Source organism: Phaseolus vulgaris, chromosome 4 (assembly GCF_051622355.1).
Source record: "Phaseolus vulgaris cultivar YP4 chromosome 4, ASM5162235v1, whole genome shotgun sequence".
Classification (NCBI taxonomy): Eukaryota; Viridiplantae; Streptophyta; class Magnoliopsida; order Fabales; family Fabaceae; genus Phaseolus; species Phaseolus vulgaris.
The window spans coordinates 26,261,641-26,287,158 of record NC_143501.1 but is presented as its reverse complement, the minus strand read 5'-3'; the positions used below and the strand labels follow the sequence as shown (position 1 = coordinate 26,287,158).

At 44.6% G+C, this 25,518-nt stretch overlaps 1 protein-coding gene across 2 annotated transcripts; it reads right to left on the bottom strand.

The window, feature by feature from the left end:
* Window positions 1-292: 292 nt before the first annotated feature.
* LOC137837478 (UDP-rhamnose/UDP-galactose transporter 6) lies at window positions 293-5,424 on the bottom strand. Of its 2 annotated transcripts, none has more exons than XM_068646477.2 (6): window positions 5,265-5,424; window positions 4,105-4,292; window positions 3,786-3,970; window positions 3,506-3,706; window positions 3,139-3,300; window positions 293-945 (listed from the first exon to the last, which is right to left on the bottom strand). In XM_068646477.2, the coding sequence occupies exons 2-6, from the start codon at window positions 4,232-4,234 to the stop codon at window positions 658-660; spliced, it is 966 nt and encodes a 321-aa protein (XP_068502578.1). In that variant the 5' UTR covers window positions 4,235-4,292; window positions 5,265-5,424; the 3' UTR covers window positions 293-657. The 2 variants fall into 2 exon arrangements, with proteins under 2 accessions (XP_068502578.1, XP_068502579.1); XM_068646478.2 differs by having other exon boundaries at window positions 4,105-4,344; window positions 5,265-5,411.
* Between the last annotated feature and the right edge of the window lie 20,094 nt (window positions 5,425-25,518).

Sequence of the window (25,518 nt, the reverse complement as noted above, 5' to 3'; positions counted from 1 at the left end):
TATATATATATATGTGTGTGTATATATATATATATGTGTGTATATATATATATATATGTGTGTATATATATATATATATATGTGTGTATATATATATATATATAATTAAGCTTTAAATATTAAAATAAATAAAGCAAAATAGAACAATATCCTCTTGGTAGGAAAAACCTTCGGCCACATGCATTAAATATATTATGTCATTGTGTCTATCAAAATGAGATATTTATGTAGGCAAATCCTCCTATTTAAGGATTAAACACATCTCTACCTAGCATCAAAGATGTCAAGAGGATACTAAAAAATTATGTGCCTTAATGTGTTTCACACATGAATGACTGAATCAATCTCAACTGCACACTGTTAAAGTACAGTACAAGTTTCGAATAAGGAGTCAACAACGAATATAAATAAATATATTCATCTAATCATTCCAAAGATGAAATTTTTTGCTGGGAAGCTAGATCTATAAGGAAACTTCAAATGGCCCTAAGAATCCAAAGAGATAAAATTTTATGAATTACAAAATGTGGTTGAAAATAATTAGGAACCGATGAGGTTTAATTTAAAATAATTATAACACTTTCCTAGAATCAGCTATCTTTGTATGCTCAAACCCCACTTGAAAACAACAAAAATTAGTGAATGTTGTGTAAACTATCAGGTTTCTGTTTTGTTGGTAGGAAGAGAATGACTCCGACGCTCCTTTCCACCAGGCTTGGATGAGGCATTGCCATACCAAATCATTCCAACCACAGCTATAACCATTCCAAAAACCACATGGAGATTGAGACCCTCTTTACCAAAGAAAAAGAACCCCATGATTAAAACAAGTATGGTCTTCATATGTCCTAGTACTTGAAAGGAAACAGCAGTGAATCTGCCAATGCAGATAAATTGGCTTAGGTTGGTACCAACTGCAATGGTGCATGACATGAATATGAATATCTGCCAAAACCAAGACAAAGATGATTCAGCAACTCGGTAAATGTACTAATTAATTATCAAACAAGTAAAAAATGTCATGCATGAGTTCTCATGATTTATAATGTCATGTTCATCTACATTTTGATTGAAAGAAGTAAATACTCATGAGTCTACAGCTAAATTAGGCTCTTCAATTTGGACTCTCCACAAATTGGTTTCCCTCACATGTGTTTCACTCTTGGCACTAGAGTATCAAATTTTGTTGATTTCCCCCCTCGAGAGTTATAAGCTATTGATGAGTTGTGATTGATCTCTTGTTAGGAACAGATCTCTTGTTAGGAACCAAGAATTATAAAGAGAAGAAAAGAAAGGTTTTTATTGAATAGAAAGAAAAGAACAAGAAATATGAGAGCAATCTCTCCTTCAAGAGCTTCCCCTTCACAAAGAGCTAAAGCTCAATCTACAAAAATATTACACACACTCCCCTTCCCCCTCTCCTTCTTTCTTATTTATCTAACTAGCAAATCAAATAACTAACTCATGATTATTCTAATTCTAACTAACTCCACCTCTATGTGTGACCTAACAATACACTCTTCCAAAAAACAACCTTGTCCTCAAGGTTGGAACAGCGGAACCTTGTTTCCGTGGCTCATCTTCAACACTAGGATCTTTAACTATGCTTCCTGAAAGTATTGTGATATTGTCTATCATAGGGAGGGAACCCATTGGCTACTGCATGCAAATTCAGGTCTGGAGGCTTAGGTGGTTGTGGGAATGAGAGGGGGTTTTGAATAAAAGTCTCTGCACCCAGTAAGTTGAAATTTCAAGATTTTGATGTCATTGATGTTATAGCCACCTTCATTATCAAATCTTGATCCCACAATGATTTCTTATGCAAATGAAGTAAATCTGAATTTGGGAAAAAATGATGCTTGGTTGCATCTTCACCTTAAACTTTCTTACTGGTTAGCTCTATAATTGGCCTATCAAGAAAAAGATCATTACAGCACATAGTCTTCACTTTCTTTTGATGCATCCCCTTCTGCCCTTATCATTTCAGTTTCTCTTGCATATCTCACTCCCACATCTTGGGTCTTCTTCTCTTCATCATTAACAGATTTCTCTCCTTCCTCCGACATTCTGTCCCTTTATTTGATGTCCTGCAGCAATTCTTTAATTTCTTTCAAGTCCAGAAGGCTTTCCTTCAAGAACTTGGTGTCCACAGATTTCTCTCCTCCCTCAGACATTTTGTCCCCTTTCTTGATGTCCCACAGCATTTCTTTTATTTCTTTTAGGTCCAGCATGCTTTCCTTCAACTCCATAATTTCCGCTCTCATTTCCGAATTCCATCTTTCTTGTTTGCTAATAAACTTCTCTACTGTCGCCATTCTCTATTCCATCTTTTCTTCCTCCCTCTTTGTATTCCAGATCCGGCAGGTCGGACCAATTTGTTAGGAACCAAGAATTATAAAGAGAAGAAAAGAAAGGTTTTTATTGAATAGAAAGAAAAGAACAAGAAATAGGAGAGCACTTTCTCCTTCAAGGGCTTCCCCTTCACAAAAATATTACACACTGCCCCTCCCCCTCTCCTTCTTTCTTATTTATATCTAACTAGCAAATCAAATAACTAACTCATGACTATTCCAATTCTAACTAACTCCTCCTCTATGTGTAACCTAACATCTTTGTATGAAAGTCATATCACATATGTTAAACATATTTATTAGCTCCCAAAGGCCAAAGGTGCAAAAGCAGAAATATTGAAGTGATAAGAATGTAGCTTTAGAGAAGTCGTCACACAAAAACAAGGAGATAAAAAATGAGTATTAGAATAAAGTAGGAGTGACAACTATTGACAAAAAACATGGAAGAATAATGCCTATGATGATTTAGACATGTGAGATGAAGACTGTGGAAGACCCAGTTAGAAGAGTGATCAAATGGATGATAGCCCAATATTTAGAGTTAGAGAACAACCATGAAAAACCCAAAGTGAAACCAACAAAGTGAATTTAGATCTAAATGATCTCTTTGAAAAATAGGCTTTTGATAGGCATGATGAGTTAATTTGATCCACATAGCCAACCAACCACAATAAGAGAGAAAAAGCTTTCTTTGTTGTTGTAATTATTATGTATAAGAAGTCTTTCAAAAGCCCAACATAAGCCCAAATGTAACAACATGAATATTTTTCCATTATCCACAACTTACCAACGAGGCAGTCTTATAGTCATATCTGTCAACTCTTGCGTTCGTCAACCAATAATCTAGAAAAGGTCCTAATAACAGTAGTGATGCAGCCTGTGCAGGTGCTGTATGTCCCAATAGGTTGAAAGAACTTAGAGAATACTTCCGTTGAAGATAATGAACATACTGCATATAAAAAGTTTAAAAATCCATCAGTACCAGGTACAAATTAATAAGATAAAACTCACATTAAAGAATAAAGCAGAAGTGTAAACATCAGGCTGAAATAAGTTTTGCATGCATCTTAGAGAAATAGCACATATTTGTGAGTTTACACTACCATTTTAATTTGGAAGCCAATAAATGGCAGATAGAGAAATGTCATACGTACATATTGTTGCATAGAAGTGCTCCATACAGCAATAAAGGCAGCAATGAATCCTCTTGTGTTAACACTCACATCAGTAACAGTGCAAACACCAACACCCAAAAGAACAATACCTATGCTCAGTTTCGTGCCTCTTGAATACCGAATCTTGTCAAGAACAACTTCCAACAGGCATGATACAGGGATCATAGTTAACTTTGCAATCTGCCAATGGTTAAAAAGTGTATATAACTTCTGAAGGGATTAATGAATGAATCAATAGATAAAGCTCAGCCCAACTCACTTGATAGAATCCAACTGAGTTCCACATTAGACTAATATTCATTCCAACAATAGAGAAGTTAGCAAAGACAACAAATTTTAGAAGATCTGGCAATGGTAAATGAGAAGGCTGGACATATCCCAGCATCTTTAGTATGACTGTCATTAAAGTTGTGGTAGCAAAGTGCATGCCTGTTAATGTTGTAGCTGCGAGTGGTGATAGACAAAATGCATTAAAATATAGGAAATTAACATTAGAGCATGGTCATTTACTACCTGGGAAACAGCCAAGTAGACTAATAACAGACATCATTAAGAAATTGAATAGGGAATTTAATTACCAAAACTGAAGCCATAAGTGGCCATCAAAGCTTTGTTTACAATGATAATTCCAACAGATGTAACAACATTAAACATCCATGCAGCAGCATCCACTGCTGCCTTTTTCTCAGCCTTGCTAGCTGGAGCCATGTTCTTTCTGCTTCTCAAACTTTACCACTGGTGTTTCCTACCTAAACTCCATAGCACTCTATCCACAATAAAATGACATGCCAGTCAATTCATCTAGCTAAAAAAGAAGCCTGGAAAAGTTGAAGTTAAAAAATAAATTTTTAGATCTAGATTAAATTATTGAAAATCAATCATTCCACATAATGTATAAACTCATTATTTAGACCTGATTGGATACAAGTTAGAAGTGTTTTTCAGAGCTTCTCTAGAGCTTTGCCAGTATAGAAGCTCTCAAAAACTCTTCTATCCTATCACTATTTCAAGGTTTAAATATTAAAACTAAATAATCCTAATCATATCCTTTGAGGGTATTCACGTAACATCACATCTTCATTTTCTAAAGCGTACTCAGCAAATTGCATTCTTCTTTTGGTAAAGGGATAATTCACAAAAACACTACTATGTTTACAACCTCGAAACAACTATGGCATCTATAAAATCTTTAAAGAATAACCGAAGAATAACTGCCATTGACAAAATCACACCATATCTTCAAAATATTGTGGCTTTCAAGTCCACATGATATCCTGGCATAGTTTTAAAATGCAGAAGTTCATCATAAGAAAACTTTGCTGTTCACAATTAGCACCAGATCTGCGAGAAAATAGATTTAACACACCAAATTTTGAACAGAGTACAACCAATTGGAATAAAAATGTCAATTTAAATTCTGATTTTGATTTACCAAGTGATAGATGCCTATAACAAAAGATAAATTTCATTGATCACGGTTGGCTGCACTCACATCCACAACAGACAGATCCAGAGGGGTCTCAGATCCAGAATGGCAGCATTGAAAATTACTTGAGAGAAAGATGAGATCAGGAAAGGGACAACCTCGTATTCAAAAAATTCTATTTTCCACAGGTTCAGCATCAAATTGCAAGCTTTTAAGATTCAGTGTGGAAAAAAATCACAACTTTTGATGACCAAATGGGGTGTGAAAAATGATGCAAACAAGAGGGTGATTAAAAGAGAAGGAGAAGCTCACCGTTCATGGATGTGTCACTGTGGATGCCGATAGCGTGAGAAAATGGAAGAAGAGAAATGAAACTTTTTATTGTGTCTGAGATTTGAGGTTCGAGTTTCTCATTTTTTGCAGTGGGAATGGCACGCTCTATGTACCTAAACTTCATACGGAACCAAACCATTGTTTATGTTTTCTATTTTATTTCATATTAAAAAAATTATTTATTTAGTATTTGGTTTCTTTATTCATAAAAAAAATATTTATTTAGTATTGGCTTTCTTTATTCATAAAAAAATATATTTATTTAGTATTTGGTTTCTTTATTCATAAAAAAATTAATTTGGTCATTTAATTTTCATATCTCCATCAATGTTAAATTGTCTCTTTGTATAATTGATTATAACCACCTTAGTGAAATTAAAGATGTAACTTCTTTTCTTTAACATTATCATTAACACAATCAAGGGGAATTAAATGAAAAAGGACAAACTAATGTGTTTTGAAGTTTTTTCTAACAAGTTAAAAGTTTATAATTAATTAAAAATAGCTAAGAATTATACATGTCAAAACAAATAATGACGTGAAATTTAGTTTTTTTTTTACTAAAATCCTGTTTTAGTTTCTAAAATTTAGATCAAATTTTATTTTGTCCATAAATTTAAAATAATTTTTTAGTCCCTCAAATATAAAACTAATATTTTAAGTCTCTCAAACTTAAAAGGAATCCTTTTAGTTCTTAAATTTTTTAAATATTTTTAGTTTCCAAATTTAGAAATGACTTTTAAGCTTTCTAGTTTCAAAATTCATTTTCTTTTATAAGTTTGATTGGTTAATGATATAAGAAGAATGATTTTAATAGTTATCTTTTTTTTTATTTCTGTCTTTTTCGTTTTTCTCTTCTTATATATGAGCAACTTGAATTATTGTTACTATGATTAATCAAGAATTATTTTCTCCAATATATCTTTCTAAAGAAAATTCTCCAATTATACTCAATGTCGTTTTATTTTTCCAAATAGACCTGTTTATTGTAGAAGTTGAAAATTCAGTATTGAAGAACCACATTTTCAACTAGTTTTTTTAATTTCCAAAGTCGGAAATCTCATCAGAATTTGGAAAATTTTTGAAAATGAATTATTTTGAGAGATATTTTTTAAGAAGAATGATTATAATAGTTTTCCAGTGTTTTTCTAGTGAATATAAGTATTGAGAGAAGTTTTCTAGTGTTTTTTTTAAATGGAGAGGATATTTTTCAATAAATATATATATATATATATATATATATAAGAAATTAAAACTAAAATGGAAGAAAACAAATTTAAAATAATTAATAAAAAAATTTCAGATTAAATTTTAATTAATTCGAGAAAAGGAATAAAATAAAAAATAATTTAAGCATGGATCATTTTTGGTTTTATAATATAATTTGAAATTAAATTTATTATAATTGGCTTGTTGAAAATAAAAAATAAAAAATTTATAATAGAAAATATAATTTTAATTTTAACCTTTTGAATTAAAAAAATATATACAGTGGATTCAATAAACTAAATATTATTTTGGGTGGTGTAAATTTTTTGAAATAAAAGTTTATTAGTTTAATAATTTTTGGACATTGAAAAAAATTAAAAATATTTTTTAAAATGTTTAATAATTCATTAGAATGATAAGATTGTTTGAAATAATTATTAAACAACATACTTTGATGTAAAAAATTGGTGATAAAAATTTAAAATTATTAATGTTGACCCTTAAAATTACAATTTTAAAATGTCAAATTAACAAATAATCCATAGTTCAAATGGAATATTTTTTTAATATAAAATTTATTTATATATTTACTAAACTATAGTAAATTTATATAAGAATAAATTAGGAGGAACTTATACAGATAGCATAGATTCTTGATATATAATAAACAAAATTTTAATATTTAGTGATGATTAATTGAAATTTAGTTTATTTGATAAGTAAAAGTGGGATGAGAGAAAATACATTAAATTGATAAACATAATTATTATTGAAATGAAATTGATACACATTTATTCAAGTGTGAATATTTTTACTTTATGAATGTGTGATGGTTAATTCATGTATTTTTTTTTCTTAAGTTTCGAACTAGTTCATAAGGTGTTGTCCTGTGTAAATCTTTGATTTGGATAAACTGTTCAATATCGACAATTGATTATTCGTGCTACACATTTAGATGAAGAAGTTGAGTACTTTTCCAATAGTAGATCATTTATGTGATGTCGACATCATTGTATTTTTACTATGTTTTGTATGAGTTTTCAATTAAAAATTCTAACATGCATTACATCGATAAAATGTATGACTTCTAACTTCGATCAATATGGAAGTGATCCTGCCTGTTGACCAAGACGCTGGAGCCTTGCCTCGTCAAACCTGGATCGACTTCTGCGCCGTGTTAGCCTCCGTCCTTCACCGCGATCCACCTCAAGAACCTACAAAAGACAGAACGGCGCCGTTGCGGCCGATCACGCTCCGACGCCCAAGTCAGCGACTGAACCACCAAATACTAAGAGGAAACTCAAGAACTCTAAGGAACCGTGCAAAGTTCTCTCTCAGCGTACTCAAAACTCGCAAGCGTAAAGAAGTAAATCTGAACGTGCGTACCTCAGAAGTTCGTTAGAATCTCTTATATACCTGCGCACTTTCTCTCTCCAGACAGTTACACATCTGGACACGTGGCTCGCATCCAGCTGTACACGTGTCACCATCTAGAGCTTCCTTGACTTGGGCGCCACTTCTTACTCTTCAAGTTTTTGGCTAAGTTACTTATGCATGACACAACTCAGTGCATAGTTGCCTTGGAGCATGATCTCTTCTGGGTGGCGAGTTCGGGTGCCTCCGTACACACCTTCCCTGTGGTCTCGCCGACCGCCTTCATGATCTACTTTACTTGCCTCACCGTGTATGTTCAAGTAAGCTGTCTCCCGAGCTCATCCTCTGGCCAGCTGGGAAATGAATATCTGACTTCATCTTCGGCGATGTCCTTGTTTCGGAGATCTCTAATCACTTGGTCGCCTGGGTTCACATCCGGCGACTTCATCTCAAGCCCGGTGACTGCCGGTTTAGGTATGCTAGAGATCGGAGCACGCCAACTTAATAACTGGCGACTACACGAGCCTCCCGACTTCCTTCCCTTCTGCCAGCCAGGTGTCCCGTTCAACACGCCTATATAATAGCTCGATGCCACGTCATCACTTCCGACTACCAGGGCGGTACACAAGCCCCCCAGTCTTAAGCGAAGACTTGTCCAGCGAAAAGACTAAAGGAGTCACGTCACTACCGATCTACGTGGCGCTGGCGCAGAATTCCAAACGTTCGTACTTTCTGCTTTCCTGACGCTCCACCAAACACCTTTCCCATCGCCCGACACGTGGCTTTATCAACGGTTACCTTTAGTTGTCGTTTACGCTTCCAAAAATCATTTGAAAAACCCTTAAACCCATTTCATTTCTACTGTTCCATCATCTCTTTGCCTTCTCAAACGCTCTGAGTTTCTTCTGCAAAACCCACGACGCTCTTCAACTCTCTGAATCCCCAACTTCCTTCAGCGTTCGTCTGATCATCGAAAGGTACTCCCTTTACTTCTTCTGTTGATATTTGCTGCATTTTAACCGATTCCCATCATCCATTAACTGCCTGGTGCATACGCTGTGGGTTGTTTCTTCTTCTTCTCCCTTTTCGCACTTAGGGCTTCGTCTTTCATTTCTCCCATCATAACGAACTTTCGTTTGTTCGTCTTTTTCATCCTTCGTTCACAATCAAGTCGACCTTTGCAACCTTCGCTCACCTTTCTTTTCTTTTTTCCTTTGCAGTTCCTGCGATGGCTCGAACAAAGACCACCGCGAATCCTCCTCCCTCGTCACGAAACCCTCCATCTCAAGCTCATAACCCACCGCGAGCACCTGGTGCTTCCTCCTCCCAGGCTGAAAGGCCTGCAACCTCTCACCCCAACCTTGCTCAGGCAACTCCACCCATCGCCGGAGGTGCCTCCATTCCTTCCCCAGACTATAAGAAGTTATACCCATGGGCCACTTCAACTTTACTGAAGGAGACTTCCTCAGTAAACTCTGCTGTGGCAGTGCTTCGATTGAAGAAAGGGGACGAGTCCAACCTTTCGTTCCACAAGGAGCACGATGACAAACTGACAGTGCTGCCTTGCCCCCCCGACGTGCCAGTCTGCGCAAATGAAAAAGGGAACAACGACGAGTTGTTCTGCTTTGTGTACACCACTTTATTCAAGAAGGTGAAACTTAGGTTCCCCCTTACCCGTTTCGAACGGGAACTACTAACCGAGCTCGACATCGCCGCCGCCCAGCTCCATCCCAACAGCTGGGCATTCGTGCGGGCGTTTCAAATTATATGCGCACATTTGGGACTACCGGCCTCGGTAGACGTGTTCCTCTTCCTGTTCGAGGCCAAGAACCCTGGAGATCGCCTTTGGGTGAGCCTGAATGGAATCGCTGGGAGGTCGATCCTTTCTATCTTCCAGCAGTCTTATAAGGATTGGAAAGGAAAATTCGTCCAAGTGCACCAGAACGATCGGGACACTTCGCTGCTCGACGGCTTTCCCTTGTACTGGGTAAACAAGGGAAATAAAGACTCCAAGGGAAGCTTCAGAAAGCCAAGAAGCCCCGACAACATGGGCGCTTTGGACAAGGACCTGTGCCTCTTCTGGAAGAGCGTGGCAGCCGCGAACATTACCTTTCTCACTTCTGCGATCATCTCCTTTGAGTTCTTCGAGGGCCAACTCGAGGCTCGCATAGGTTAGTGCTTACCTTAACATCTGAGTTATTGCCCTGTGCTGCACCTCTGTTATCTGTTACTGGGCGTCTTGTCTGTTGCGCACTAGACTTGGTCTTTATTTTCTGCACCACTTGTTTGTCTCATTTGCATGCTTACCCATGTGTTTATCTTTGTCTTTGAGCTGGCCTGTATACCTTCGCATTATGCAGATCTCATATTGGGTAAAGGCAAACTAGCCGAATTGAGGGCGCTCGCCCGAGCTCATGGGTTGGCGTCGGGCTCCCAGACTGTGCCCAATTCGGTGGTGGAGATCGCCGCTGCTCAAGGCAGATCGCCCCCTCAAGGCCCAGCTCCTTCAGAAGCCTTGCCCGCCTCCACAAACAGCGGTTGCAAACCTACCCCTTGCGGTTAAGGGGATCAGGGAACCTTTCACAGCTAAACTCAGGATGATGGCAGAGGACCTCCCCTCCATCATATCAAAAGCTGTGGAGAGTTCCAGCAAGAAACTTCAGGACAACATCTCCGTGCTCCAAGAGGAGAATCGCCTAATAAGGATCGAGGCGGAGAAGTTGTCTTGCAACCTTATGCTGGCTGATCCTGCCTGTTGACCAAAACGCTGGAGCTTTGCCTCGTCAAACTTGGATCGACGTGTGCGCCGTGTTTGCCTCCGTCCTTCACCGCGATCCACCTCAAGAACCTGCAAAAGACGAAACGGCACCGCTGCGGCCGATCGCGCTCCGACGCCCAAGTCAGTGACTGAACCACCAATTACTCAAGAGTAAAACTCAAGAACTCTAAGGAACCGTGACCAGTTCTCTCTCAGTGTACTCAAGACTCGCAAGCGTAAAGAAACAATCTGAACGTGCGTACCTTAGAAGTTCGTTGAGAACTCTTATATACCTGGGCACTTTCTCTCTCCTGGCAGTTACACATCTGGACACGTGGCTCGCATCCAGCTGTACACTTGCCTTCATCTGGAGCATCCTTGACTTGGGCGCTACTTCTGACTCTTCTTTGGCTAAGTTACTTATGCATGGTATACTCAGTGCATAGATGCCTTGGAGCGCGATCTCTTCTGGATGGCGAGTTCGGGTGCCTTCGTACACACCTTCCCTGTGGTCTCGCCGGCCGCCTTCATGATCTGCCCTACCAGCTTCACCGGGTAAGTGGGCTATCTCCCAAGCTCATCCTCTGGCTAACTGGGAAATGACCATCTGCCTTCATCTTCGGCGATGTCCTTGTTTCGGCGATCTCTAATCACTTGGTCGCCTGGATTCACATCTGGCGACTTCATCTTCAACTCGGTGACCGCCGGTTTATGTATGGTGGAGATCGGAGCACGCCAACTTAATAACTGACGACTACGCAAACCCCCCGACCTCCTTCCCTTCTGCCAACCAGGTGTCCCATCCAACACGCCTATATCATAGCTCGACGCCACGTCATTACACCCGACTACCAGGGCGGTACACTGGCAGAGATCGACCATTCGAGAGTGGAGGACGCCATGAGCACGGAGCTGAGGGTGGCGCGCAAGGAGGCCACCGATCTACGCCATAGGGTGCACCTCTTAGCTCAAGAGAAAATTGAGATGGAGAGTAAGCTGGTCCCATACCGTCTCAAGGTGGCTAGCCTGGAGGCGTCGATCAAAGCAGATGCAGCCAAGGTAGAAAACCTTGAGAAGAGGTCAGTAGATCGGGAGGTCCTCTTGGGCAAAGTTGAAAAAGAGAGAGATGACACCATGGCTAAGCTCGCCGAGGCCAAAAAGGAGAATGAAGGGATCGCCGCAGAGCTGGTCCAGACGCAGGCGGAAAACAAGAAGGTTACTGAAGACCTCCTTCAAGCTCGTGAGACAACTGAAGAACTAAAGAAACGAGCTGATGTGTTGGAGCAGCAGACCGAGGGGCTCAAGAAGCAAACTGAAGAGCTCGAGCTGAGCTCCGCCCAAATCCTCGCTGCTGGGTACCCTGATTTGGATCTCTCCATGGTGTCGCTAAACAATGAAGTGGTGGATGGGAAGATCGTTCCTTCTAAAGACTAGCTGCTTCCCTCCATCACTTATTAATCTGTTTTCTCTCTTACACACACTTACTTGTAATAATTTTTCCCTTTTTGGTACATGTATTTCGAACTGATGCCACTGTGTTGTGACATTTCCTGCTTCATTATATAATCTCCCTGTTAGCTTTATTTCTTCTTGTATAAATCGCTTAAACGAAATTGACTTAGCAATTCTGCGAGCGCGACTGTTCACTAACTGCTTCAAACTACCAACTTTCGAACGATAGTCTTCTAACAACTTGTGGACTTTTAAGCTAATGAACCTCAGCGCGAAACCACTTTCCAAACAACGAGTTTCAACCCAACTAATAGTTTAAAACATAGCTCACCCGATCTGCCTTATCAAAACGGGCCTTAACTCTTGCCATCGCTTGAATTTCTTCTGATCGCCAAAGAGTCTTGGCGATACCAGCTTCCTCTTGTCTTCATAACTTGGCCACTGTTCCCTCATCTGGGGGTAGAGGCGCCTTTCGGATCCTTCTCTACCTTCCCTGACTTTCAGAACAGCAAGCCGGATAGCTAAGTGTTCTCTTCGAACCTACCTTAGCTATCCTTCAAACTTCTTCCACTCTCCACACCGTACCTGAACTCGTTCGAGACGAGAAGGATTTTATCTTGCCTGAACTCGCTCGATTGCGAGAAGGTCTTTAACTCGCCTGAACTCGCTCATCGGCGAGAAGGTCTTTAACTCGTGCCTCTACATTGCCCCAGGGGCTACATCTTCTCTCCCCTGGAAACACTGAGGACTTTTTACTGGTGCCTCTACATTGCCCCAGAGGCTACATCTTCTCTCCTCTGGAAGCACTGAGGACTTTTACTGGTGCCTCTACATTGCCCCAGAGGCTACATCTTCTCTCCCCTGGAAGCACTGAGGACTTTTTACTCTTTCTCGCCTGCACTCGCTTGACGGCGAGGAGGTCTTTATCTCTTTCTTGCCTCAGGACGCGCGAGGGCGTTGAGGTCTTTTAAACATTGCTGGTGCCTCCGATCGCCGAAAGACGATGAGGACTTTAAACTTTAACTGATGCCGCCAATCGCCGAAAAGTGATGGGGACTTAGAAACTTTTTAGAAAGCATGCGACATAACTTCAAAACTCGCCTTAAATCACATATAAGCGACAAGGTCTTTCTTCAAAACTTTCGAAAAAACAACAAGCATGCAATCTAAAACACTTCAAACTTTGAAAACTCTTCTTTATTGGGTGGCCTCATTAAAAACCCTCCTTAGGGAAAAAAGAGTGCCCCCTTCAAGCTGTTTTAACAGAAAGCTTGCAAACTCTTCGTGTTTGTTTTTACTCACAAATCTTTTAACTGTAATATAACTTGAGGTGCGTGGTGTTCCAGGTGCGAGGAATCGCCCCTCCCTCCAACGTTTCTAAGCGGTAGGCGCCGTTCCCGAGCGCCTCGGTTATCCTGAACGGTCCCGTCCACTTAGGCGACAGCTTGTTCTCCATCTCGTACTGGTGGGCCTTCCTCATCACCAGGTCGCCTTCTTTGAACTTCCTTGGCATCACCTTCGAGTTATACCTTCGTTCAATCCTTCTTTTCACTGCCTCAGCCTTCACTCTCGCCTCCTCCCTGACCTCATCCGGCAAATCCAGATTCAGCCTTCTTTCCTCATTTGAGTCTTCCGCTACAAAGTTCTGGAATCTCGGCGAGCTCTCTTGGACTTCCACTGGAATCATTGCGTCGCATCCATAGACTAGACTAAACGGGGTCTCATGGGTTCCTGATTGCTCGGTGGTGTGGTACGCCCAAACTATACGGGGTACCTCCTCGGCCCAACTTCCTTTGGCTTTCTCTAGCCTTCTCTTCAAACCTCTCAGCAATACCCGATTGGCTGACTCTACTTGGCCATTCGTCTGAGGGTGCTCGACGGATGCAAATACTTGTTGAATTCCCACCCCTTCGCACAACTTCTTCAACAGGTGACTTGCAAACTGAGTTCCGTTATCTGACACCAGGCGCTTGGGCACACCAAATCGGCACACGATGTTCTTCCACACAAAGCTTTCGATCTTGTGTGCGGTGATCTGGGCCACTGGTTCTGCTTCGATCCACTTGGTGAAATATTCAATTGCCACCACCAAGTACTTCATCTGCCTGATCGCCAATGGAAAAGGTCCCAGAATATCGATTCCCCATGTATGAAACGACCAAGGGCTGTAAATCGACTTCAACTCCTAGGGAGGCGCCTTGTGCCAATCGGCGTGCTGCTGACATTGCTTGCAACACTGTGCATACTTCTTGCAGTCTTCCCTCATTGTGGGCCAATAGTAACCTGCACGGAGAGTCCTCGCGGCCAGAGCTCGACCCCCGACGTGACTTCTGCAGATCCCTTCATGGAGCTCGACCATGATTCTCGTACATTTCTCTCCGAGCACACATTCCAGGAGTGGGTGTGTGAACCCAAACCTATACAACTCGCCATCAATCATCGTGAACTTGCTGGAGTTCTTCTTTATCTTCCTGGCCTCCGTCGGATCCAGCGGGAGAAGGCCATCCGCCAGGCATCGCTTGTACTGTGTTACCCAGGTGTCTGGCTCATGGGTAGTGCAGACCTGCGCCACGTTTACCTTCTCCTCCCGACATACTCTTATTCTCGGCAATCTCAAGGTCTCCTGAGTTAAAGAACTATGACTCCTCGCCGCTTTCTCCGTCGATTTGCTTATCTGAAGAACCAGGTGATCTGCCACAAATGCTCTAGGCGTCTTCAGAGTTTCTTGGATCACCGTCCTCTGCCTACCCCTCTTACCTGAACTGGCGAGCTTAGCTAGCAAGTCAGCTCGGGCATTCTGCTCTCTGGGCACATGCACCACTTTAAAGAAGACAAAGGAACTCTTCAACTCCTGCACATACTCCAGGTAAGCCGCCATTTGTGGATCTTTAGCCTGGAACTCGCCTGTTACTTGTCCCGTGACCAACAACGAATCACTCTTAGCCATTAACACCCTAGCTCCCATTTCCTTGGCCAGCAAGATACCGGCGATCAGCGCCTCATATTCTGCTTGATTGTTGCTGGCCTTGAAGGCGAACCTCAGGGACTGCTCAATCAGCATGCCGTTGGGCCCCTCCAAGATGACTCCAGCACCGCTGCCCTACTGGTTCGACGATCCGTCCACCGAAAGCACCCAACGAAAATCATCCCCCTCAACTCGTGCCGCTTCTGAAGAGAGCTCGACCACGAAGTCTGCGAAGATCTGCCCCTTGATCGGACCTCGGGGCTCATACTTAATATCGAACTCCGACAGCTCCACCGCCCACTTCACCATCCTCCCAGCTACATCGGGTTTCTTCAGAACCTTCTGGATGGGCAAGTCGGTCATCACCAAGATCGTGAAACTGTGGAAATAGTGGCGTAACCTTCTCGCAGAAAAAACCACTGCCAGTGCAGCTTTCTGCAAGGCCTGATATCTTACTTCCGGGCCCTGCAGCACCTTGCTGACAAAATAAATAGGCTTTTGAGCCTGATCTTGGTCTTGGGCGAGCACCGCACTCACCGCCCTCTCAGTCACAGCAAAATACAGCCTGAGAGGGGTTCCCACCAGCGGTTTGCACAAAACCGGCGGGCTCGCCAGGTACTCTTTAAGCTTGACGAAGGCCTCTTCACACTCCTTCGTCCAGGCAAATTTGTTGTTTCGCCTTAAACACTGAAAATACGGGTGGCCCTTATCTCCGCTAGCTGACACGAAACGAGACAGGGCGGCCATCCGACCTGTAAGTTGCTGCACTTCCTTCACGGTAGCCGGGCTCCTCATCGCCAAAATGGCAGCACACTTATCAGGATTGGCTTCTATCCCTCTTTCAGTCAAGAGAAATCCCAAGAACTTCCTCGCCTCCACGCCAAAGATGCACTTCTCGGGGTTCAGCTTTAACCTGAACTTGGCGATCGTAGTGAACAACTTCTCCAAGTCCGCAACGTGCTTGCTCTTCTCTGGCGAGGTCACGACCATGTCATCCACGTAGGCTTGCACATTCCTTCCCAGCATTGGTGCAAGTACCCGATCCATCAACCTCTGGTACGTGGCCCCGGCGTTCTTCAGACCAAAAGGCATCACCTTGTAGCAGTAGCACGATCTCTCGGTCATGAAGGCGGTCTTCTCTTCATCCATGGGATGCATCTTTATCTGGTTGTACCCCGAGAAGGCATCCAGGAAACTCAGCAACTTACACCCTGCAGCACTGTCAACCAGGGCGTCTATGCTTGGCAAAGGATACGAATCCTTTGGGCAAGCCTTGTTCAGATCAGTGAAATCGACGCACATGAGCCATTTTCCATTGCTCTTCTTTACCAGCACGACATTTGCTAGCCACTCAGGGTACTGGACCTCCCTGATATGGTCTGCAGCGAGGAGCTTCTGGGTTTCATCCCTGATCGCCTGCCTTCTCTCCTCGTTGAATTTCCTTCTTCTTTGTCGCACTGGCCTGACCTGGTTGTCCATTGCTAGATGATGGCACAAGAAGTCGGGGTCAATTCCCGGCATGTCTGAAGCAGACCATGCGAAAGCATCCAGATGCCGCTCTATCACCTTGGCAATCTAGTCCTGGAGCTCAGCCTCCAAGGATCTTCCTAACTTGAAGACCTTTCCCCCGATCTCCCTTTCGAGCCATTCCTCGACGGGTTTGGGTCTAGCTTCCCTGGCGATCACCGCCCTGGCGATTCCCAGCTCCCTCGCTTCCTCAGGGTGATTCCTCGCCTCTTCTTCCCGCTCGACGTTCTCTCCCTCAGCCTCAGCATCCATCATGGTGACGTCTCCTCCGGTGGCCACCTCCATTGCCGCACCGACAACCCGCCACTCTGTTGGCTTGGGCTTCACGCCGGGAGGCGGCGTCGTTGTGATGTAACTCACTGACCTCTTGTTCTTCAGGCTATTCTCATAGCACTTCTTCGCTTCTTTCTGGTCAGATTTGATGGTGATCACCACCCCTTCCATCGATGGCAACTTCACCTTCATGTGCCTGGTTGAAGGCACAACTCCTATTCTGTTGAGCGTTGGTCTTCCCAACAGAATGTTATATGCTGAGGGAGCGTTCACGACGAGGTACTTGATTTTCTCCGTTCTCGAGCCCGCCTCATCCGTGAAAGTAGTTCTCAACTCTATATACCCCCTAACCTCCACCTGATCGCCAGCGAAGCCATACAAGCACCCTCCATAGGGCCTCAGCTGGTCAAGGGGCAGCTGCAACTGTGTGAAAGTCGGCCAGAACATTACATCTGCCGAGCTTCCTTGGTCCACCAATACTTTGTGGACCTTCCTTCCCGCCGTAACAAGCGAGATGACTATTGGATCATTGTCATGAGGCACAACTCCCTGAGATCTTCCCTTGTGAACGTGATGTCCACGTCTGGTGAGTGGTCCTCAAACATGTCCACCGTCATCACAGACCTCGCATACTTCTTCCTCTGTGACGCGGTGCATCCACCACCCGAGAAACCTCCTGCAATGGTGTGGATCTCTCCGTGGGTAGGCATCTCGTGCTGCTGAGCCTCACCACCTGCTGGCTGGGAGCTCGACGCGCCCCCCGTCCTTCTATCCAGCAAGTAATCGTTTAGGAACCCGCTCTTGACCAAGTCGTCGAGCTGGTATCCTAAAGCTAAACATGAGTCCACGGTGTGGCCAAAGCCCTGGTGGAATTCGCACCAGGCGTCTGGCTTTGGTCCCAACACCTTGTCGCCCACCTTCTCGGGCGCCTTCAGCCTGGCTGCTATATTGGGAATGGCGATCAGGTCCGCCAACCCCATGACAAACTTATGCTTCGGCGGGCGATTGTACTCCCGACGTGCTAGTTGAGGGCGCCATGGGCCCCTGCCCTTGTTCTTCCTTGGATCATAAGGATGGCGATTCCTCTGATCCCTCTTGGCCGCCGCTGTCTCCAGCACCCTCTGTGGCTGGATCCTGGTTTGGGCACGTGGCCTAGCGGGGGCCACGCTTCCCCTATTCTCGGCGACCTCACTTTCATCGGTGATGTGGGCCACCGCAAGTCGCCTAACCTCAGCAAACGTGGCGGGGTGAGCCCTAATCAACGTCTCGCAGAAGGGTCCCGGCAGCACGCCCTTCTTGACGGCGGAGCGAAAGGCATGGGAAAAACGCGAGGCGGCGTTGACGGCGCGACCTCTTCAGCGACTGGGCGCCCTCGCTGCTCTTGAAGAGCTTGGCGCAATTCCTCAGTAACTCTGCTAAGCTCTTCATTCCTGGCCTGAGAGGCGACCAGGTCCTCGTGCATTCTTGCCTGCTCTATGCGCGAGGCTTCCACATTCGCCTGCAGCGAACGCATGATTTCCACCATCTGCGCCATAGTCATGGCGCCTTCAGCAACAACGGGCGCAACTGGACTTGAACGGTTGCTTCTCATCTTTCTCATGAAAACTTGACAGATCACAAAGAGCGATGAACAACACCTTCTTCAGCAACGATCGATTCAGCGATCAATCGGTCAGAACTTCGCAAAACTCCAAAGAGCTTCAAGAACGCAACCTCAACAGCAAACCTTCACAGAAACTCACGACTCCACCATAAGCCACCGCTTCTTCCACGAAAATCCAAACGAGCAGCGAAACTTGGATCTCACCGATTAAAACTTGCGTAAGCAGCGAAAAACCTCTCCTCACCCAACAAGAACTCAAACGAACGGTGGAAAACACGAAACTACCGAACAAAGCTTAGATGAACGGCGAAAAACGGTTGCACCAGCACACAACCACACAGAAACTGCAGAAACTTCCAAGAACTCACGCTGTGGATGGGAACAGGTTTTACACGGCCCCACGGTGGGCCCCTGATGATCCTGCCTGTTGACCAAGACGCTGGAGCCTTGCCTCGTCAAACCTGGATCGACTTCTGCGCCGTGTTAGCCTTCGTCCTTCACCGCGATCCACCTCAAGAACCTGCAAAAGACAGAACGGCGCCGCTGCGGCCGATCACGCTCCGACGCCCAAGTCAACGACTGAACCACCAAATACTAAGAGGAAACTCAAGAACTCTAAGGAACCGTGCAAAGTTCTCTCTCAGCGTACTCAAAACTCGCAAGCGTAAAGAAGTAAATCTGAACGTGCGTACCTCAGAAGTTCGTTAGAATCTCTTATATACCTGCGCACTTTCTCTCTCCAGATAGTTACACATCTGGACACGTGGCTCGCATCCAGCTGTACACGTGTCACCATCTAGAGCTTCCTTGACTTGGGCGCCACTTCTTACTCTTCAGGTTTTTGGCTAAGTTACTTATGCATGACACAACTCAGTGCATAGTTGCCTTGGAGCGTGATCTCTTCTGGGTGGCGAGTTCGGGTGCCTCCGTACACACCTTCCCTGTGGTCTCGCCGGCCGCCTTCATGATCTACTTTACTTGCCTCACCGTGTATGTTCAAGTAAGCTGTCTCCCGAGCTCATCCTCTGGCCAGCTGGGAAATGACTATCTGACTTCATCTTCGGCGATGTCCTTGTTTCGGCGATCTCTAATCACTTGGTCGCCTGGGTTCACATCCGGCGACTTCATCTCAAGCCCGGTGACCGCCGGTTTAGGTATGCTAGAGATCGGAGCACGCCAACTTAATAACTGGCGACTACACGAGCCTCCTGACTTCCTTCCCTTCTGCCAGTCAGGTGTCCCATTCAACACGCCTATATAATAGCTCGATGCCACGTCATCACTTCCGACTACCAGGGCGGTACAGGAAGATTAAAGAAGATTGATTTTTTCTTCTATATGTTTGTCATAGATGACTTCTTTCTTGACTCACCGAAGGTGTGGTTTATGTTATTTACATTTTCATAAACCTCAACACCAATTAATGGAGTTGGTGGAATGACATTCTCTTTATGTCCATTAAAGGCTTTTTTCAACCTCCAATAAGGATGATGACTTCTAAGAAACCTTTGATGCCAAAGATATACTATTTTCCTTTCATGTTTCAATTGTTGAGAACTGGTGTCTTCTTCACATATTGGACATGCTTTATGACCATTGACACTATACCCTAATAAGTTATCATATGCTGAAAAGTCATTGATGGTGCAGAATAACATGGTATGCATGTTGAAAGTTTCATTAGCAAACCCGTCAAAGACTTCAACACCCTAATCATACAACTTAAAATCTTCAATTAAAGGACTTAGATAAACATTTATGTCATTTCCTAGATGTCTTGAACCGAATATCATCAAAGACAACATCATGTATTTTCGCTTCATGCACAATCCAGGAGGTAAGTTGTAAATAACTAGTAAAACATGCCATGAATTGTGATTCGTACTCAAATTACAAAAATAATTTATTCCATTTGTAGTTAAACCAAGTCGAATATTTCTTGACTCTTTACCAAACTTGGGAAACTTGCCATCAATTTTTACCCATTGAATAGAATTAGCTGGATGACGGTACATGCCATCACATTTCCTCTCATATGCATGTCATCTGAGATTCTTAGCATCATTTGGGTATGCAAACAAACGCTTCATTCTTGGAATGATGGGAAGATGCCACACAACCTTCACTGAGGGTCTATGCTTTTCCATCTCTTCAATAATATCATCATTTTTTTTCAACTTATAATGTGATAACCAACAACTCGGACAACTTTTCAACAATTCTAAATTCTTCTTGTATAATATACAATTGTTAGGACATGAATGTATCTTTTTATACTCCATACACATCAGACAAAGAATATTTTTAGCCTCATAATTACGATTAGGTAGAGTATTTCCCTCAGGAAACATCTCATTCAACAACTAAAGCAATTACGTGAAGCTTTTATCAGTCCACCCATTTATTGCCTTCAAATACATCAATCTTAACACTGTCGACAACCGTGTGAAGTTAGTTGATCCAAGATATGATGGAATCTCTGCATCGGTTGACATACTTCTGTATCCATGGGCTTCTACAAAAGACTCAACTCTAACATCACGAATCATGTCCTCCAATCGATCATCATGTACTACATCATCCATGGTAGACTGAACATATTCTTGGGATACAAACATACTTGGTAAATTTAATAATTCACCATGCCATGTCAAAGTTGTATAAGATCATAGAAACCATCACATAGAAGGTGTTCCCTTATTTTGTTAACATCCAATCTCCTCTTGTTCAAACAATTAACAAACAAACACCTAAACTTTACTCCATCATGATCACTACTATTGTCGGTTGACCTGGTCGTCGGTAGACTCTAGGAATAGGCTGTGACTCCATCTGCCTCCACTGGAATTTGCCCTTTCCTTTGGGTGTTGGAACACGGCTCCATTGAAACAGAGGGGGGCCTACCTATTGATTGCACTCCGACGATCAAGTCAGTACAGGGCTTATAGAAATTGATCCTGCCTGTTGACCGGAGCGCTGGAGAATGCCTCGTCAAAGGATCGACGTGCGCACCGCTTCTCACCTCCGTTCCTCTTCGGGATCTATCTCAAGAACCTGCAAAGAAACGATACGGCGCCGCTGCGGCCGATCGCACTCCGACGCTCAAGTCAGTGACGGTATCACCAAATACTAAGAACGAGAACCGTGCAAATCCTCTCTCACTCGCAAGCGTAAAGTGTATGAACTGAACGTGCGTACCTCAGAAAGTTTGTTAAGAGCTCTTATATACCTGGTGACTTTCTCTCTCCTGGCAGTTGCAGACTTGGACACGTGGCCCGCATCCAACCGTACACGTGCCATCATCTGGAGGCTCCCTGACTTGGCGCTGCTTCTACTCTCATTTTGGCTAAGTTACGTATGCATGGTACTGCCCAGTGCATAGCAAACTTAGGAGTGCGATCTCTACTGAAACTGGCGAGTTAGGGCCTTCATACACCTTCCCTGTGGTCTCGCCGGCCGCCTTCATAATCTGCTTCTCCTTCGTCTTCGGCGATGTGCTTGTTCTGGCGATCTCCAACTGCTTGGTCGCCTGAGTCTACATCTGGCGACTTCATCTTCAACCTGGCGATCGCCTATTCTGGTAAACTGGAAATCGGAACATGCCAACTTAACAATCGGCGACTACACGTGCCTCCCGACTTCCTTCCTATCTGCCAACCTGGCGCCTTGTCAACACGCCTACACTGTAGCAGGGTGCCACGTCATCACACCCGACCACCAGGGCGGTACACAAGCCCCCCAGTCTTAAGCGAAGACTTGTCTAGCGAAAAGACTGAAAGAGCCTTCGTTAACACCGATCTACGTGGCACTGACGCAGAATTCCAAGCGATTGTACTTTCTGCTGCTCTGACGCTCCACCAAACCCTTCACCCATCGGCGACACGTGGCTTCATCAACGGCTCTCTTCATCTGCCGTTAGCGCTTCCTAACTTATTTTGAAAACCCTTAAACCCATTACGCTCCACTGTTCCATCACCTTCTTCGTGCTTGCAAAACGCTCTCACTTCCCTCTGCGAAAACTCTCGACGCTCTTCAACGCCTTAGATCACCACCTTCCTTCACCATCTTCCTGATCATCGAAAGGTAACTACTTTCCTTCATCTGCTGGGTTTCCTTGCATTTTCACCGATTTGCATCATCCTGTAACTGCCTGGTGCATACGCTGTGGGTTGTTTTTTCCTTTTCTCCTTCTGCGTAACTTAGGGCTTTGTCGATCGTCGCAACGAACTCACATTCGTTCGTCTTTCACCTCCCTTCTATGATCGAGTCAGCCTTTGTAACCCTCCTGATTATTTTTTTTCTTTCTTCTTCCTTTGCAGTTGCCATCATGACTCGCACCAAGATTACCCCGAACCCCCCTCCATTAGCGCGAAACCCTCCTTCACAAGCACACGACTCAACACAAGTTCGTGGTGCTTCCTCTTCGCAGGCTGAGAGGCCTGCATCTTCCCAAACTGCCCTGGCTCAGGCGACTCCATCTAACGCTGGAGGAGCCCCCGTCCCTCTGCCGGACTTCAAAACTCTATACCCCTGGGCTAACCCAACCCTTCTAAAGGAGACCTCGTCGGTGAACACTGCGGGAGCAGTTCTGCGGTTGACAAAGGGGGACGAGGCCTATCAATCGTTTCACAAGGAGCACGACGAGAGGATGATGGTGCTGCCTTGCCCCGCCGCTCTGCCAGTGTGTGCCGATGACAAAGTAAGCGCCGACGGGCCCTTCTGCTTTGTCTACACCACTTTCTTCAAGAAGGTCAAACTCAGGTTCCCTCTCACCCGATTCGAGAGGGAACTCTTGACCGAGCTCAACATCGCTGCCGCCCAGCTTCACCCCAACAGCTGGGCGTTTGTTCGAGCCTTCGAAATAACGTGCGCCCACCTGGGGTTGCCCGCGTCGGTGGACGTGTTTTTGTTCCTGTTTGAGGCCAAACACCCAGGAGACCGCCTGTGGGTCAGCCTGAATGCCATTGCTGGGAGATCCATTTTCCCCATCTTCCAGCAGTCGTACAAAGATTGGAAGGGGAAGTTCATCCAAATACGCGCAAACGATAAAGACACTTCCCTTCTCGACGGCTTCCCCTTGTACTGGGTGGACAAGGGGAAAAAGGAGTCCAAGAGCTGCTTCAGGAGGCCCAGAAGTCCTGATAGCATGGGAGCTTTGGACCGAGACCTCTGTCTATTCTGGAAGAGGGTGGCAGATGCCAACATAACATTCCTGACCCCCACCCTGATCTCCTTCGAGTTCTTTGAGGACCAGTTGGAATTCCAAATAGGTTAGGACGCTACACTCTTGTTTTGATATTGCTTATGATACTGCTTCTGGGCGTCTTGTGCGATATGCATAAGACTTTGGTTTTACCTTTTCTGCATATACCTGTTTTGCTGTTTCATTACCTCATGCACTTATCTTTTTCTTCTCTGAGCTAACTCATGCACTTTCGTTTCATGCAGACACCATGTTGGGTAAGAACATGCTCGCCGACCTAAAGGCGCTCGCCCGAAACCACGGGTTGGCGACCGGTTCCCAGACGGTTCCCAACTCGGCGGTCGAGAAGGCTATCGTTCATGGGCGATCACCGCCCAAGGAACCCACCCAGCGCAAGAAACTGGTCCTTAAGAGGCCAAAACGGAAAGCCCCCCAAATCGTCCAAGAGGAGGAAGAAGAGGACGACGAGGTCACAGAGGATGGCCTTGTCACGAAAAGGAAGAGGGTGGCACCATCTTCTCCACCTGCTCAACCCCCTCTTCCAACCTCACCACCACCATCAACGCCTGCTCCTCCTCCCTCGTCGCCAACACCACAAGCCCCTTCATCACCAGTCCAAGCAGTTCCATTGGCCACTGCGCCACCTGCAGCTGAGGCCCAAGAGCCAAATTTATTGGAGGACCCCCCGACCGCCTCTACGCCGCATATGTCAGCAGGAGGGGGCCCCCCTTCAAACACTTCAGCTGCAGGAATCGTTCCAATCGGGGATGAGGTCGCTCACACCTCTCCAATCCTAATCACCGAATCCCCGATTGCGTCGCCACGCCAGGAAGCAACCACTGAAAATATTGCTAAGGAAGGTGGCGACGAGAACCCTCAACAAGCCCCCCTGGCGCCTCTCCAAGCCGCAAACCTTTCCCTCGAGGTCACAAGGATGTGGGAACCTCTGACTGCTAAACTGAAAACCATCGCAGAGGATATCCCATCGATTATAACGAGGGCTGTGGAGAGCTCCACCAGGAGGCTTCAAGATGATCTCTTCAACCTCAGGACTGACAACAGCACCATGAGGCTCGAGGTGGAGAAATTGTATGCCAATCTGACGCTCGCGGAGATGGAACACTCCCGAGTAGAAGACGCGATGAGCACCGAGCTCAGATTGGCGCGCCAGGAGGCCACTGACCTCCGCCGCAGAATTCATGATCTTGCCCAAGAGAAAGTTGAGCTAGAAAGCAAAATCGTGCCTCTGCGCACCAAGGCGAGCGACCTGGAGGCTCACATTCAAGCTAGTGCCGATAAGGTACAAAAACTGGAGCAAAGGTCAATCGATCGCGAGAAGCTACTTAGGCAAGTAGAAAAAGCGAGGGACGACGCCATGGCTGATCTCGCCGAGGCAAACAAGGAAAAAGGGAAGATGGCTGCCGAGTTGACCCAAGCCCAAACGGAATCCAAGAAGGTTGCTGATGACCTTCTTCATGCTCAAGAGACCAGCGAACAACTCCGAAAACAGGTCGAAGAGCTGGAGTAGCAGAACAAGGAGCTCAAGAAACAGGTTGAAGAACTTCAAGGGCAAATTGAAGAACTTAAGTTAAGCTCTGCTCAGATTCTGGTTGCTGGATTCGAGGCCGCTCGGGAACAATTCGCATGCCTATTCCCTGATCCCGACCTCAGCATGGTGTCGTTAAACAACGAAGTAGTAGATGGAAAGGTCGTTCCCGCCGAAGACTCAACCAACTCCACCTCATCTGCTACTTTATAATTTTGCTTGTATATACCTTGTAACAAAAACTCGTGCACATGTGTTTTGAACAGTTACTTATTTCAATCGCAAAACTTGGATATTCTTTCTTCTGACTCCTTTTGAGCGCT